This window comes from Emydura macquarii, unplaced genomic scaffold (assembly GCF_026122565.2).
Source record: "Emydura macquarii macquarii isolate MOO-44397 ecotype Brisbane River unplaced genomic scaffold, CSIRO-AGI_Emac_v2 contig_1146, whole genome shotgun sequence".
Taxonomy (NCBI): domain Eukaryota; kingdom Metazoa; phylum Chordata; order Testudines; family Chelidae; genus Emydura; species Emydura macquarii.
Genome location: NW_027131283.1, coordinates 22,608,702 through 22,624,585, shown reverse-complemented (window position 1 = coordinate 22,624,585; position 15,884 = coordinate 22,608,702). Strand labels below are relative to the sequence as shown.

General features: G+C 38.4%; 1 protein-coding gene across 1 annotated transcript in view; it reads left to right on the top strand.

Annotated features, from left to right (window-relative positions):
• Nucleotides 1-15,884, top strand: part of MOXD1 (monooxygenase DBH like 1) — a 76,189-nt gene that overhangs the window by 21,169 nt on the left and 39,136 nt on the right. The window contains exon 5 of the mRNA XM_067546798.1: nucleotides 14,556-14,735. Coding sequence (XP_067402899.1) covers nucleotides 14,556-14,735 — 180 coding nt within the window. The remainder of the gene's footprint in view (nucleotides 1-14,555; nucleotides 14,736-15,884) is intronic.

Sequence of the window (15,884 nt, the reverse complement as noted above, 5' to 3'; positions counted from 1 at the left end):
TCGTGTGACAACACATCTCTTTTGTCACATCAGGACTCAGAATTTCTCCCTCTGGTGTTGAGGGGGCCTGGGATAAAACAGTCTGGCTTCGGAGGTATAATACTTCACATCAGTTTATTTACAATATTTACAGGATAGGCCTTAGGGTTGGCCTTTAAACAAAAAAATTACATTTTCTAACACGAACTGGAGTACTGCCTCTGCTTATGTCAGCTGCCAATTGCCAACCACCTCTCTAACCCACCCTAGGCCCAGCTACGCTGGGAACCAAGGGCCCCTCCCCAAACAAAAATAAACAAATTTCCCCTTATAAGGAAAATTAGCTCTTCACCTATGAGAAACTTTTTCCCTTTGCTCCACACAACCTTTCTGCAGCCGCTTCTCATCCATCCTCTCTTATCCCTCTCCCTGGAAGAGGTTTTTAAAGGCGCAGGCTGCCCTTAATTAGACTCAGGTGTCCATAATTAACTTGAGGTAACCTCTTTCAATTCATAGGAAAAAGGGCTTTAATCATTTTAAGACCTGCCTTCAACCACCCTTCCAGAATTGCCAAATCTGACTTTGTCACAATATATAAAAAATGGCACAAGATCTCTTTCACCCTTTGCACATCTATTAATTTGTTTTGTCTTATTTTTCAATTTATTTGGTGACCTTATTTTTTCGGCGCTTGCATCATACACGTTTGCCTATGTAATGAAAATGACAGAGTCAAATTCATTCGAAACAGCTCTACAGAAGTTATATTTTTGAAGCTTGTTTTAGTGCTTTCATTTCTTTCTGTTCATGCTTCTTCAGTTATAATTTATTTTACTGTTTTTAGCTTAGGCCTCAGTGCTTTCTTTCTTCCTAAGATTTATTTTAATTGGATTACTTATTAATTTAACAGCATCAGCCAAAGTTATACTATTCATTACTTTGGCCCTGTGCTTCATAGGTTTAAATGATGACCTCAGATTTCCCAAATGCAGCATTGTGTTTTCCACTGCAGTTAAAAAACTTAAATACAGTATTACCTGCTTTTACATTCTTTATACACATGTTCTCCCACCACACCTGGCACATCTGCATTTCCCTTCACATACTTGAGTAGTGTGTACACACGTCTGACAATTTATAACATCTCTTGGTGAAAGAATGTATCTTTTAGAAGCCAGGAACTCCATAATCACTTTGCTTGAAGGTTTGTCAGCATTAACATGTAACATGACCATACTAGTTTTAACATCCAATCCATTTTTCCTTCTTATTTTCTTAACTTCCTTAAAGTAGGATTTTTTTGATTTTGGGAACCAATCCTGCAACCCCATGTGTAGTAGTAATAGGCAGAAAAAAAAGTTGTCTGAAAGTGAATATTGGTATTATGGATATCTTCCATTGTTGTTTGCAGTGTTGTTGTAGCCATGTTGGTACCAGGATATTAGAGAGACAAGGTGGGTGAAGTAATGTCTTTCATTGGACCAACTTCAGCTGGTGAAGGAGGCAAGTTTTCAAGCTTACACAAAGCCCGTGAAAACCTATCTCTATCACCAACTGAAGTTGGTCCAATAAAAGATGTTACCTCACCTACCTTGTCTCTCTTGTATTAAGGATAGGCAAACCAGGTTGTGTAAAATAAGAACTAACTTACCCAGAATTTGGACCCTTCACTCAGAACTTGGAATTGACCTTGCTGAAGATACAAAGAAACTAGCCAATGTGTTTCTTTCCCCTTCCTGCCCTGCCATTAATTTTCATGCCACTTGGAGGTTCTGTCTGGACCAGAACAGAACTGCCAAAATACTGGAAGAAGGGCTGCACTATTTCCATGGCCAAATAGAACCAGAAAGTACTGCAAATCCTATTAAAGAGCCTGCTCTTATGAGATTTGCAGCACAATTTTGCTACTCTGCAGAAGTTCTGAGAGTAAGGATGATATTTGGATACAGAGTCAAACTTGCGGATGCCAATCCAAACCATCCCTTTCATGTGTCTCCATTCACTATTCATTCTCCATGAGAATGGAGCAAACATGTTGGCCAATGATGGAATGGGAGAAATACCATGTTTAGGGTTTATATGGGTGAATCCATAAGACACAATCAAAAATTAATCTGATTGGTCAAATATCAAGTATCTCTGAGTGTCTCATGTATAATAAAACAGACAGCACATTGACCACAAATAAACTTTTTTTCATCATTATCAATATGTTGGATAACAGAGAAGGTACTGATAAATGATTTTGAACTCAAATTTCTTAGGGAAGTAAATCACTTTGGGTCCCATTGATTGATTTATCCTATTTCAGAAAAAAAACAACTGTTTGTTTTTTGAAAGTCTGCTTTTAGGAGGTTTGCATTTTTTGCGTAGACAATTATTTTTGCTTTTCATCATCAAAAGATGAGTGTAATAATACTAAAGCTCAACTCAGGCCATATATATATATCACCAGGAAAAGGCTAGTTATCAGACAGTGAACATTTTTGAAGTTCAAGCACACTCGTGCATAAAATATGTAACCAGTTTTCCAATACTGGCCTTACAACAAGAAGGGAGTGCCTTTTAAACCAAAATGTATGTGCCTTGGAGCAGGCTAGCAGCTGCTGCTTAAACTTCATTTTCAGATTCATAGTAATCTCTGGTTAGAAAGCAGAATCCCTCAAAAATCTTGTTGCCAAGGGAGACTAGGCTTTTTGACATGAGAGTGCTTTAGTAATACCAAAGACTCTAGTGTGAAAAACACAAAGGGACTTCAGTTTAAGAGACTGATTGATTATAAGCCAGAGAGGCAGCTTGTAGCCTTTGGTACCTAAATGGGGGCGCTGATTTTTATCTTGAATGATACCAGACAGTAACTTCTTGTTGTTCTTTGGCCTGAACTTTTGTGTTTTGCTTAATGTCATAACTCTGACAAATTGCATCATACAGTCTGAAACAAAAAAGTTCTGTATTGACATGTACATTGCATGTGCACAACAATTTCATCCCTATAAAATTAGATTGTCAGCAAAGGGTTCATCATGTGCCACAAAGCTTGCAGGCTATCTGCCCTTTGATCTGGTGGGCTCTCTTTTCATCTTGCAAGCCTGAACAGGCACATTAGAGTATGCAGTGTCAAAAACCACTTGACTGAACTGGTAGGAGATTCAAACTTTTTTAAGTAAACCCCTTTCGATTTACACCTTGCACAATGCAGGCACTGTCCCTTCATGTAGTAGGTGTTTGTGTATGTCAAATTTGTGAGCAAAAATGGTGGCCTCTATAGCCACATGAGAGTTGGTTGCATAGCCAAACTCTACACTTCTCAGTGAGTGTAATCCTCTACTGAAGTTTCTTTTGTATTCCTTTCTAATAAAAAATATGTAAAGTGTGCAGCTCCTTCTATGTAGCTGGCCCGATGTTAATCTGTATGCTGAGATCCCATTCAATTGTGGCCAGCTGGAGAACATGAACATCTGTATTCACTTGCTTCTATCACCTAATCACCTTCTTTTCTAATTAAATGATCACTCAAACTCTATACTGGTGCACTCACAATGTCATCATTCAGTAAGCGTTTACATACTCCATACAGACCTTTTGGTTTACCTGGACCACAACTTTTCATAAAGAGAATGATCAGTATCGTAACTTAAAATTTTTCTTAAAATCCAGCATAATGAAGGGGCACAAATATGTGTACCCTGAACCCCTGGGATTCAGCTCCCAAATCCCAAAATCCTCTAATTGGCCTTTTCAGTGCTGGAGGAATTGGTCTGTCTTGTGGGGCCATCTTCAATCTGTGCTTGATATTAAGGCCTCTTTCCTACATTTGATCTCCTACCTCATTTCTTCCCCAACTCCACTCTCTGCTCTGTGATTTTGGGGATATAGTAGTGACTAACCAATGCACTAGTGTAGTTGAGGGTAAACATGGGTAAATGGAAGTTACCCCCTTCTTACTAGGGGGATATGGAGTTTAGTTTGGGAGTTAACCTACTTTTTTTTTTAATCACTACACCACTGAACCAGTGCACCAAAGATGAAAGGAAATCCTGTTACAGGAATGTCTGCAATTAGTTTGATTATTCTCCCCCTCAAAGTAGGTAATAAAACATCCCAGTAACCAGAAATATTTATCAGCCATGGTCCTGCCTGCAGTGGACAGGTATATATAACCCTTTGTGCAAATACCAGCCTAGCTAGTCTGTAGGTAGGTAATAAAATATCAATGGGACTGTTGAGAGTGAGTAAGGGTGGCACTATCTGGACCACACTGAATAGCATGCCCAACTAGGTCCTAATAATACCATGCCTATTTCCCTATTGATCAATTTTCTAGACCAGGCAAGCCAGATAAGCTTAGTATCCTTGATAGAGCCTCCTTAGAAGCATGTTTGTTGACTCCAGTGAGGTTTATAGGTACCACAGCCTGGGGAATTCAGTTGGAGTCAAATCCTAGTTGTCAGGTTATTCTCCATAGATGAACAATTATGATCTGAGAATACCCCATCGAGCAATGAGATGGGAATAACTGCTTCCAGAATATCCTCTGAATGAGGTGACATAGTGACCCCAAAGTCCAGCTGTGAACCCATCTTTCCAAAGGCTGCTTATTTCAGGGCCCAATGAATGAAACTGCTACTGCACTGTGAATCCATATGTTCCAATGAAACCTTAAAGTTAAAACAAACAAGACTACATTAATATAACCATGGAAAAATAACTCAGGCAAAACCACTCTGCCACATCAGTCAAATTCCTGCTGAGGCCACACAAATATAACATCTCAGTACACCACGGGTGACAGCTGGATCACTGTTGACTGCTGAGCCTTCTCTGCACCAGAACCCAAGTGAAATTACACTTGGCTAAGTATAGTTCTAGCAGGTCTAGCTCTTTATATAATTTTTAAAATATAAAAACAAAAACTATCTCTGGCCTGATGAAACATACAAAGACAAAGTTCTATAAAGCTTCTGATGTGCTCCTCATGGTTACATCTGCTGCCCCATCCCCCTCTTTTTCTCTTCTTGATGTATCTGAAATAATTTTAAATTTTAAGATATTTAGGCATGGAGTATGTCTCTCTCTTTGTTTTATGAAGTGTCTGCCACATTTTTGATGGCTGGAAAAGATATGAATGAAAATAATATTCAAATAGTACTAATTACTTTGAAAAAGTAGTATTATCTGAATCTGGCCCTTATTATGTTTCCACCGATGCTGCGTAGTACCTTATTCCACTGAAGTCATGGGATCACTTACGGAGCAAGGGGCTGCCGAATGCAAGGGTATCAGAACCTGGCCCAAATGAGAATTTCATGGAAGTATCATGCTGTGTGCTTTATCACACTACTCAGCCACATACATTTTGTGCCCTTTTCTCTTGTCTACATGTTACCCCTTTAGAATGTAAGCTTTTGGAGGGATCATGGGTAAAATTTTCAAAAGTGCCTACGTGATAGGATGGAGTCTAAATCCCATGTTCAAGAATATAAGTGCTTTTGAAAATTGTACCCCATGTCTTTATTTTTTTTTTTCTTTGCAACAGTACCTAATAAACTTTTGAGTTCCAGAGGGGTAGCCATGTTAGTCTGAATACAGCAAAAACAACTAGAGTTCTGTGGCACTTTAAAGACTAACACATTTAATTTTAGCAGGCATAAGCTTCGTGACCGAAAGCTTATGCCTGATAAAATTAAATGTGTTAGTCTTTAAAGTGCCACAGAATTCTCGTTGTAATAAACTTTTGGTGTTTCAGAAAGAATGGAGCTGGGCAAAACTTTTTCAGTGAATAGTTTACTTGCCAAAAAATGCAGTTTCAGGTAGACTGAAATGGTTCTTGAATTCAGGTTGATTCAGGAAATAGTTTTGGTTTAGGGAACAGAAAAAATACTATGTGCCTAAACTGACTCATCATAGAGAACTGTCAGTCACCCCAGAAAGTTTTTTTAAAAAAGCTTCCTGCCAAAAAAGTCAATTATTGTTTAATAGCAGACAAATAAAAAGAAATCATAGTTTATTCATGGGTCTTTCATGAGTGAAAAAGAGAGAACATTAATTGAACACATTTTTTTCACAGCAAATTATTTGCACAATTCTAGCAAAGAATATCTTGCTAATTACCAGTACTGGTTTTTGAATCTGAACCATAATCAGTTACATATTACATTATTACTTCATTATTTTCACAAAGACGTTACTGATTACTTCTGGATTAATTTTGTGTGGTGTGTGTGAGCTGCACTGAGATTCTGTGGTCATACTGTGTATCACAGCTACCTTACAAAAATAGAGCAAGATAACTGAATGAAGAATATATTTTCTTGACCCAAACATTTTATCAGTTTACTCGTGAGGGTTGCATTTTTTACTCTGTTACTGCAATCTATTATCTTAACAGCTTGTGGACATACCTGAGGGGGAAACAATTCTTTCTGAATGCACATTGTGATATATGTTTCTTTTAGACTATAATGGCTTTTAAGTTCTGGAATGCTTTCTAGGTGGTAAGTTCAAACTGGTGAGTTAGAAATTAGGTAGGAATTTATGAGTGGACTGGATTGTAACTGTTGTCCCACTGTGCTCATTCTAAAATCTTTGCTGTTACTATTTTATTGTTGTTTGTTTCTTTTTACCCAGTTAAAGGTATTTAGTTTATGGTTGCATGGCTGCTTATTGGGTTTCTGGAGGCATAACAGTTAGCATTAGGATTTTTTACTTTAATGATGATGATTTTTGGTGGGGGGATAGCATGAATTTATAATTATTTACCTTAATTATGATAATCTGTGAGGAAATAAGGAAAACATGAATTTAGAAATGCAAAAAGCAGAGTAGGATTTAGCTAGAACTGCATGTGTATTCCAGTGAAAATCCTACAGTTTCAAGCTACAGTACACTAATCAAGTCTTAATGAGGTATAATAGTGAAATTTAAATGAGTTTCTTATTACATTAGGCAGCATGGGTCAATCAGCAAACAAATGTCCCTTTTTAACCATAAACAGGAAATGTCAATCCTCTGAATAATATTTTCCATTCAGATGGTAAAGACATTGTTCCCCACAGTGATGACTGAATTTTTGTTCTATAACGTTGCTAGATGGTTTAAGTTACCCTCAGAAGGTACCCCCAGACTCCAAGAACACATTTAAAAATATATATAAACAAAACACTGATATTTCCATTTGAGATTAAGTTCTTCATTTGAAACTGTCACTGAATAAACTCTGCATGCACAAAGATGGAATCATGGAAGTTTAAATGGAGTTGTGTGGAGTTTCCCATCCTCCAAGGAAAATGTATCTAATCACATCATTTGGCTCTTTCTACTAAAGGCTGGGCTTTCCCCCACCCCCATCTAAGCTGTTTTAGAAATAAATTATTGTAAGAAACAGTTTATTTTAACAACAACAAAATGTAATTGATATTTTCCCCACATCCAGAGTATGGCTCATGTAAGAAAATGTTTTAGATGGAATCTTTTTTTTTTTTAATCTGAAAAAATATCAAGATACATAGCGGTACTCAGTGTCATATATAAATAGGTCTGAGTGGAACTATAATAAAGGCTTTGTTATGCCTAGCACAGTTGACTCCAAGATCACATACTTTTAAAAGATGCATATATATTTGGTACAGCATAAATTCTGGAACTCTTTCTGGAGGGCAGAGTTCAAAACTGATTAGTTAGAAATGAGGACGGAATTTAGGTGGACTGCATGACAATGTCACCAAAACATATGCACATGCTTAACTTTATACACAGTGATTAATCCATTGAACTACTCACCGGGTGTAAAACTAAGCATGTGTTGTAAGTCTATGCAGAATTCAGGCCTATGTAAAGATTCAGTATTTGAAGCATGTTTTACAGCATACCAAATGGAAGGTGGCCAGATACTCTGGCTATTCTGTGAGTTTAATTTCACAGCTTCGGACAAATGCTCTTCACGGAGTGGAGGTGTTTGCGTGACCACAATGGGGACAGAAGTGTGGTCCCCAAACTCCTTGGATTCCTTGGAATCACCATGAAAATAGATTCCAGGGGTGAAATCCTGGCCCCATTGAAGTCAAGGACGAAAATCCTATTGACCTCAGTAGAGTCAGGATTCCACCCCAGCGCTGTAGGTCTAAGCTCCACAGGGCTACTGCTCAGTAGAACTGGCCTGGCTTGTATGGTGCTTTGCATATAAGTATAAGTAGAGCAGGTCAGAAAATGGGGAAAGGGGTGTTGTGCAGAAAATTTAGATCAAAACAACAACATAATTTTCATCAAAGTTTTCAGCAGAAAATGTCAACTTTTTCCATCAAAAAACCCAAAACATTTCAGTTTACGGACAAATATTTTCAGTTTTTAATTTTCTGAAGAAAAATCTGGAACCTTCAAGGGAAGCAGATACTTTTCATGAAAATTTTGGTTTCAAACCCAATTTTTTGTTGAAAAAAGTTTCAACAAAAAATCTTCAAGCAACTCTAATAAGAAAACATGGTCCCTAACGTGAGGAGATTATCATCTAAATTAGACAGGCAGATCAACAAATAATGAAAAATTATCATTGATATAGAAGGAGCAGGGAAGGTAAAAGTAAACGAGAAAGTAATTCTACATGTCAAAAGCAAAAGGGAAGCAAAACATCTGTATGTCCATCATTGAAACTGCCTGGTAAAAATTAGCCAGAACTCATTTTCAAAAAGCATTCATGGGTTTGGTGAACCTGATTAGACAACTATCCTCAACCATCCTGAGCACCAACAGCAAGTACACAAAATCTCAAGTCTTTTTCTAATCCACTTTTTCAGACTGCAGAAAAGTATTCAGGCCCATTGACTTATCCACTATGGGCAGCTGATGGTGCCACGTTCAAATGGCATAGCTTTTATGTAAAGCCATGGCCTTGCTAAGTGGCATTTACCATGGAGAGTACATCCTCCTATAGTGCCTTGCTAGCCGTGGATCACTCAAAGGAGGTTCTGGGTACTATGTGGTTTGATGAGATGTGGATGGTTTATACAGCTCTGTGGAGTAATGGGCCTCTTGTTAGTCTTGATGCTGTGGAGGGACTGTTACTCCAGGGAAGGACCTGGATTTATTTTCCTGTGCTGAAGCAACCCCTGTACACACTTGCACTATGGGGCATGGTGCAGCAGACCCAGGACACACTTACTCTGTTCCAGAAAAGCCCCTTTTTGCAGCCTGCACTGCCAAGATTGCTTGCATCAATGCAGGGATTGTGGAAGTTCTGCATCTGGTTAATGAATGTGGAGTTTAGCAACACTATTACTGTACTACTACATTTTAGGAATTTCTCATCCATAAACAGGTACAGAATTGGGCTGGAAGCCACTACAGAAATATGCAATAATGACAAGCACATTTTATTTGAAGAATTTAAAACATAAAAATTAAATGGAAACCAGCTTTTGCATCTGAACACTTGAATAGAGCTTTAGTTTTTGGTTGATGTTGTTTTCATTTTAGTGAAAAGACTCCACTGGAGCAAAAACTGGTTGACATTTATTTACACAACAAAGAAATCCAAAAATTGTTTTGCTAAATTTGGTTGACCAGATTTGCTAGTGAGATATTTTTGAGGTGGAGGATGGGTGCAGTTTGCTGGCTTGGGTCATTTGGACAAACAGCCATTAACAACAAGCTACAGCTGTAACTTCAATGGAAGCAAAGCAAACAAAAAGAGATGGAAAATAATAATAAACAAGAGTGAGCTTTCTGATGAGATTTCTCCCTACCAGAAGTCCTGATATCTTGGCACATTAGAGCAATTTGAAATTTCATTCTGTTTAATGTTAATCCCATCAGTACCTTTAAGATGGTTTACAACAGTTTGAATGCAGCCCCCTATTTATAATTCTATGTTAAAAAAATATCAGGCTATATAAAGAAAAATAGTATGGTTGTGTTTGTGCAATAGTGAATGGGTAACATGCAAAAGAGCACAAGGATTTATCTGAATAATTATTAGGCACTGATGAGTGGACAATCAAAGGCCAGATTCTGCTCTTAGTTATTCTTTTGCAAATATGGAGTAACTCCATTGATTTTAATTAAGTTACTGTGGATTTACACAGGTGTGATTGAGGTCAGAATCTGGCCCATTAATTCTAGTTTGACCTTACAGTGACAGTTCTTTGGGAGTCAGTCTTGTCGCTGTTGCTAAGAGGATACGTTATGATGAAAGATGGCAACAAAGGTTTAATGGCTGCCAAGTTAAAGACATTCGCTGCCAGAGGAGGCTTCTAAGGGGTCTGAAGTGAATTATTAAATCCTGTAACAAAGATGGGCTTTCACAAACTTCAGCTCTTTGGCTGCGTGAACAATTTAAAAGACTTAATATGCCCACTCATGACAGGTCATGTAGGTCAAACTCATAACCCAACTATTTAGAGGCAAAAAGGCATGTTCTTGCTTTGTTCTGGGCATTCACTTAAAAAACTGTAATCTTCAAAATTTGATCAGCCTACAAAGAAGCTCCTAAGGAAGAGAAAAACCCTTTTCCCCCTGCATTAACAACATTTGCTACAAACAGTTATCAAGAAATTTTAGTGAAACATTGAAAATGTGAAGTTTGGAAAAGACACCTACTTGTTGTGACACATCAAGAGATCATCAGTGAGCATCTTTTTGAAGCTTAATAAATATAATGATACTGACAGGTACTGCATATTGTTCTGAAGATGTATTTTTACAGTAATAGCTGGCATAAATCCAATCCAGAGCCTTACATTTCCTATGGTTTATAGTAGAAAAACATCAAAATAATTAAAAAGCCACTGTAAATATCAAATAATATTTGTAATGGATGGTAAAAGGAAGCACTCAACTGTGTATATATTCTTAATATTTTGCACAAAGTCAATCATTTTTGAGAAACTCCTACTTCCATTTGTGAGTGGGGAGATTATTACATACCTCTCCAGTGAAGGGAATTCCTTCCATTTCAGTTAGTAGGAAGAAAAATCTTGTACCTAAACTTTCATGCTACAGATGGAGTAGTGTAGAAAGGAAGTGAGCATGAATTAGTGGCGGCAATATGGAAGTGGCAGTTAATTTTTTTAATTCTTGTGAAAAGTAGGAGCAATGAAGGACTTTTTAATACTTTTTACACTCCCAACAAAGGGTTTTAGGCATTTTGATTTGGGGTAGATGCGGGGGAGGAGGGGCTCTCATTCCCCAAGCCTCTGGTGGGAGGGTATGTGAAGCAGAAAATTCGTCTGCCTTTGGGGAGAGACCTGACTGACGTGCTCTGATAGTACAATATCTCCTTCAGGCTTATTCATGATAGAGCATACAGATCAACTCTGACAGCTGCTTCTCACTTGCATTTCAGCAACAGTTAAAATACCACAGATAAACAACTAATGAATGAGGTAAAGTGGGGAAGGTAACAGGATAGGTAACTATAAATGAATTCCCCCTCCATTTCCTCTTTCACTTTCAATAATAGTAACTATTGGATGGCCAAAATTCGCTACAAGAACTGGGTCAGAATCAGCAAGGAAAGGAGAAGGAACCAAATATCCTAAAATGTTACAAATAAATGCCCTGAGTCTCATTTATACTACAGCCCCTTCACACGGATCTGGCAGTGCATAGGTATCAGGAAATGGGCATAAATGCAATTTTAAGGCTCATTTACACTGTTAGAGCTGGGTAAAGGGGCTTTTGTGTAAATGAAAATCAGATCTAAAATGAATTAGTGACATAGGTCTACAAAGATTGTTTAGTCAACACAGAATATGCCTAACTTTTCATAAGTTTTTCCAGGACTTTGCTCCCCTGCCCAAATTTACTATGATAAATGAATACCATTTTTCCTAAATTATTCCAAAATTTGGCTTCCTCCTTTCTCAAGTTCACCAGAATGAATTAATAGCCTTTGACACTCATGAGCATGACACATTTGCTGGAGTGATTGGTTTATTTCTGTGACTGGTGTTTTGTAAAGGAAGAACAGAACCTAAAGTAGCCTAGTTTCAGGTTCCTTGGTTTTTGCTTTAAAAGGTAAAGAGCCAAATTTTAACTTTCCATTTTAAAAAGTTCAAACAATTGGAAAATCAGAATTTATAAATTAATTGTTCCAAATATGCAAACTTGGGTGCCTAAAATTAGGCATTAAAGTCCATTTTTAGTTGTCTGAATAAAAATGGCCCCATTTTCAAAGGCGCTGAGCAGCAAAGTTACCATAGGTGTCCAAGGGCACCGCGGGTGCTCAGCACCTCTGAAAATCAGACCACTCTTATTTAGGCACCTGAATATGATTTCAGATATCTAACTTTATGTGCGTACTATAGCAAAGCACCTTAGCACATGCTTAACCTTTAAACACATGGGACTGTTTACATGCTTAAATGCTTTGCTGGATTTGCGGCCCAAATTTGAAAATTTTGTTCACCAGTGTTTCTTATGTCCTATTTCTCCATAATTGACTTTAAAAAAATAAGGATGAGTCTGAGGTGGATGTCACTTCTTTACCTGCATTGTAATAAGAAATGCATATAATTATGATTGCACTGACACTTTTAACAATGTACATTTATAATTCTGTCTTCAGACTATAAAACCTCCCACAAAATGCACGGCAGAGACACAACTGAAGGGTTTTTAAATTGTTTGTTTTTAAAAAGATTTTAAAAAAAGGTCAAAGAAAGCTGAACCAAAAATATTTGTTTGAAACAATGTTATTGTTTAGATAACTGACAATAAGATGTCAGTGGCAGGATGTGTATTTCTAACTTTAGTGATGTCCCATTGCTTTGAAAAGAAATAGTTTTTGAAGTAGTGAGTTTAAGCACAGCAGGTGCTGGGGTCCTACAGCAGCAGCCAGGCATATCAAATGTTTGGACAAGAGTACCCTTATTACCATGGTATATATAGAGAAAATATTTCCCATAACCAATTCACTGAATCCATTCATAATTTAAATAGAGATTCTGAGTGCTGGGGGCATCTGCTCCTATTTAACTTCTAAGCCACGGTGGTGTGGAGTGCTTTTGGTTTTTGCACTTCTTGGACAGTCGTGCAGGTCGGTACTCTGCATGGAGCTGGGTGGGGGAAACAACATCAGGTTGAGATGGAATTCTGAATCATTAGTCCTGGGGAGATAATATGGGTGGAAATCTCATCAGTGTGGGAAAACTGCTTGCATTACCCTAACGCCTTTTCCAATATGTACATTTAGTATTTGTACTGTAGTTTGTGGCTTGAGCAAGTGGCAAAATAGAGGAAAACGGGGGAAATAATGAAGAAGATACTTCCACACCAGGAAGTATTTAAGACTTGCCATCAATAGTAAACTCTGGTACAACAGATCTTCAGGTAATGTAAATCATCATAGTTTCATTGACTTCAATAGAACTACGCTAATTTACATCAACTGGGAAGTTGGCTTTGGTGTGTGCAGACTCTGTGTGGCCTGGTTTGTATGCATTCATTTCAATAATTCAAATAAGGTCCAGTGACATAAATTTCTGGAGACTGGTAGTATGCTCCCAATATTTTAACAAGAGGCTCCCACAAAAGTATTGTCACTGTTATAAGCCCCCTGTAACGGGGATGCATATGCTTGCAAGTGAAGAAGTGCAGGACTTGGGAATCTGTTCACTTGTTTTCCCATTTAAAAAAAATGTATTCTCAAAACAATATTAAAAGGAGGCAACAGTATTTGGAAAACAAACATATTAAGCACTACATGCCAAAAGTGATTATATTTTGCCCCTGAAATATATACGGAGCATACCGATAGCATGGCACAGGGCTTCTCTTGTGTAATTTGAAGAAGGCTTGTGTGGGGTGGGGTGCAGACCTCGAAAAGATAGTGAGGCCTTTGAATATTTTTCGATAGCCTGACATTTAGTGGAATCTGGTCTATTCAAAAAGCAAAAAAAATTCCTCTTCAGAAACATTCATGTTTGCCCCAGGGATGTCATCTCAGGGATGATTTAGTAGATCCAGATAGAGGAAGAACTCCATTAGACTGCAGTGAAATCACTCCAGCTTTCTCTTCAGTTCAGTGGCAGAATTTTAACTAAGGGCCCCCAGGCACTCCTGAGAACCTTCCAGCACACCATTGCAGCAAACATATTGCAGCATCTATTCTGTGACGGGTGACTTCGTGTAACAAATTCTGAATAACATAGTTTGTAAAACCAGAGTTTTGTGGCACCTTATATTTGTATAGTTTGTAAAATTAATTCTGTTTCCTTACAAATACCGTGGTAACTGGAAGTGTCTACTTACATACTGAGGGATGTTGGGTTTATACTCACTCTAGAAGTATGGAAATTATGGATGATTCTGTATCAAAACTGACCAGTCTTGGGTCTAGTGTCCCATGGATACTGTTGAGCTATCATATTCTTTATCCTATCAGTACTGCCTCTTTGAGTTGCAGAGTGCTGAAGTAGCTCTTCAACCACTATAATCAGGCTACATTTTACAACAAAGCCTTCTCCATTAAAATAAAAACCCACCATGTCCTTGGGTGCTGTCTACATATCTATATTAGTTGTTTGCTCTGACTTAAAATGGTTCCATCCAAAATGCCATCTTTTTTTTTTTTATGTTAACAGGTTGAACCATTGATACATACGGGCCATGGGAATCTGGTGCACCATATCCTACTTTATCAGTGTAGCAGCAGTTTGAATGACAGCGTGTTGGACTACGGCCATGAATGCTACCACCCCAACATGCCAGATTCTTTTCTCACATGTGAGACAATCATTTTTGCTTGGGCCATTGGAGGAGAGGTAGGATGAATGGCTACCTGGGATTATTTATCAATACAGCTTCAAATAAATATGAGTCAGAGTGAAGGCTTTTCGATACTGACAATTAGTACATTGGATGTCATGTTATAGTATTTTCATCACTAGGGCTTTTACCATATTTGCAAACTATGTGTGAAATAATGATCTGCCACTACACGCCTGGCACAGTGGTGTAAGAGGGAGTAAGAACTTGTGCTCCCCCCTTACATAGCATTGCAGCCTTGGCACTTAGGGATGTGCAGGGACTTTGCCTTGGATGCCACCTCCTGGAAGCCACTGCTAGAGAGTGGGTAAGGAAGTGTTGGGGGTTAGGTGGAGAAATGGCTCTCTCTTGAGAGCAACTGTTGGGAGAGTAGTGATGGGAGAGATGGAGAGCAGGTGGAATCTCAGCTCTGCCTCTCCAACCCCCAAAAGTCAATAAATGATTGTTGTAAATGACACCCCCACATAACAAAACATGGGAAGCCTGGGGTTCTTATTTTGATAGCCAAGATGTAAATTCAGTTTTTCAGGAAGAAGTTAGATAATATCTTAGCAGGTTACTCAGGCCTAAATCCACAACTTTTAGCCCACTAGTTAGACCAGGGAGACTGACTCAGACTCTAAGGTTAGAAAGGACCAATATGATCATCTAGTCTGACCTGCCCAATGCAGGCACAGAACTTCACCCATCCACTCCTGTAATAGACCCCCTGACCTATGACAAGTTACTAAAGTCCTCAAATCATGTTTTAAAGACTTTAAGGTACAGAGAATCCACCAGCAAGTGAGCCGTGCCCCATGCTACAGAGGAAGGCAAAAAACCGCCAGGGCCTCTGCCAATCTGCCCTGGGAGAAAATTCCTTCCCGACCCCAAATATGGCGACCAGTTAAACTCTGAGCATGTGGGCAAGACTCACCATCCAGACACCCAAGAAAGAATTCTCTGTAATAACTCAGAACCCACCACATCTAACATCCCTTCACAGGCCATTGGCATATCTACCACCAGAAGTCAAAGATCAGTCAACTGCCAAACTAGGCTGTCCCATCATACCATCCCCTCCATAAATTTATCAAGCTCAGCTTTGAAGCCAGCTAGGTTTTTGCCCCCACTGCTCCCCTCGGAAGGCTATTCCAGAACTTTAC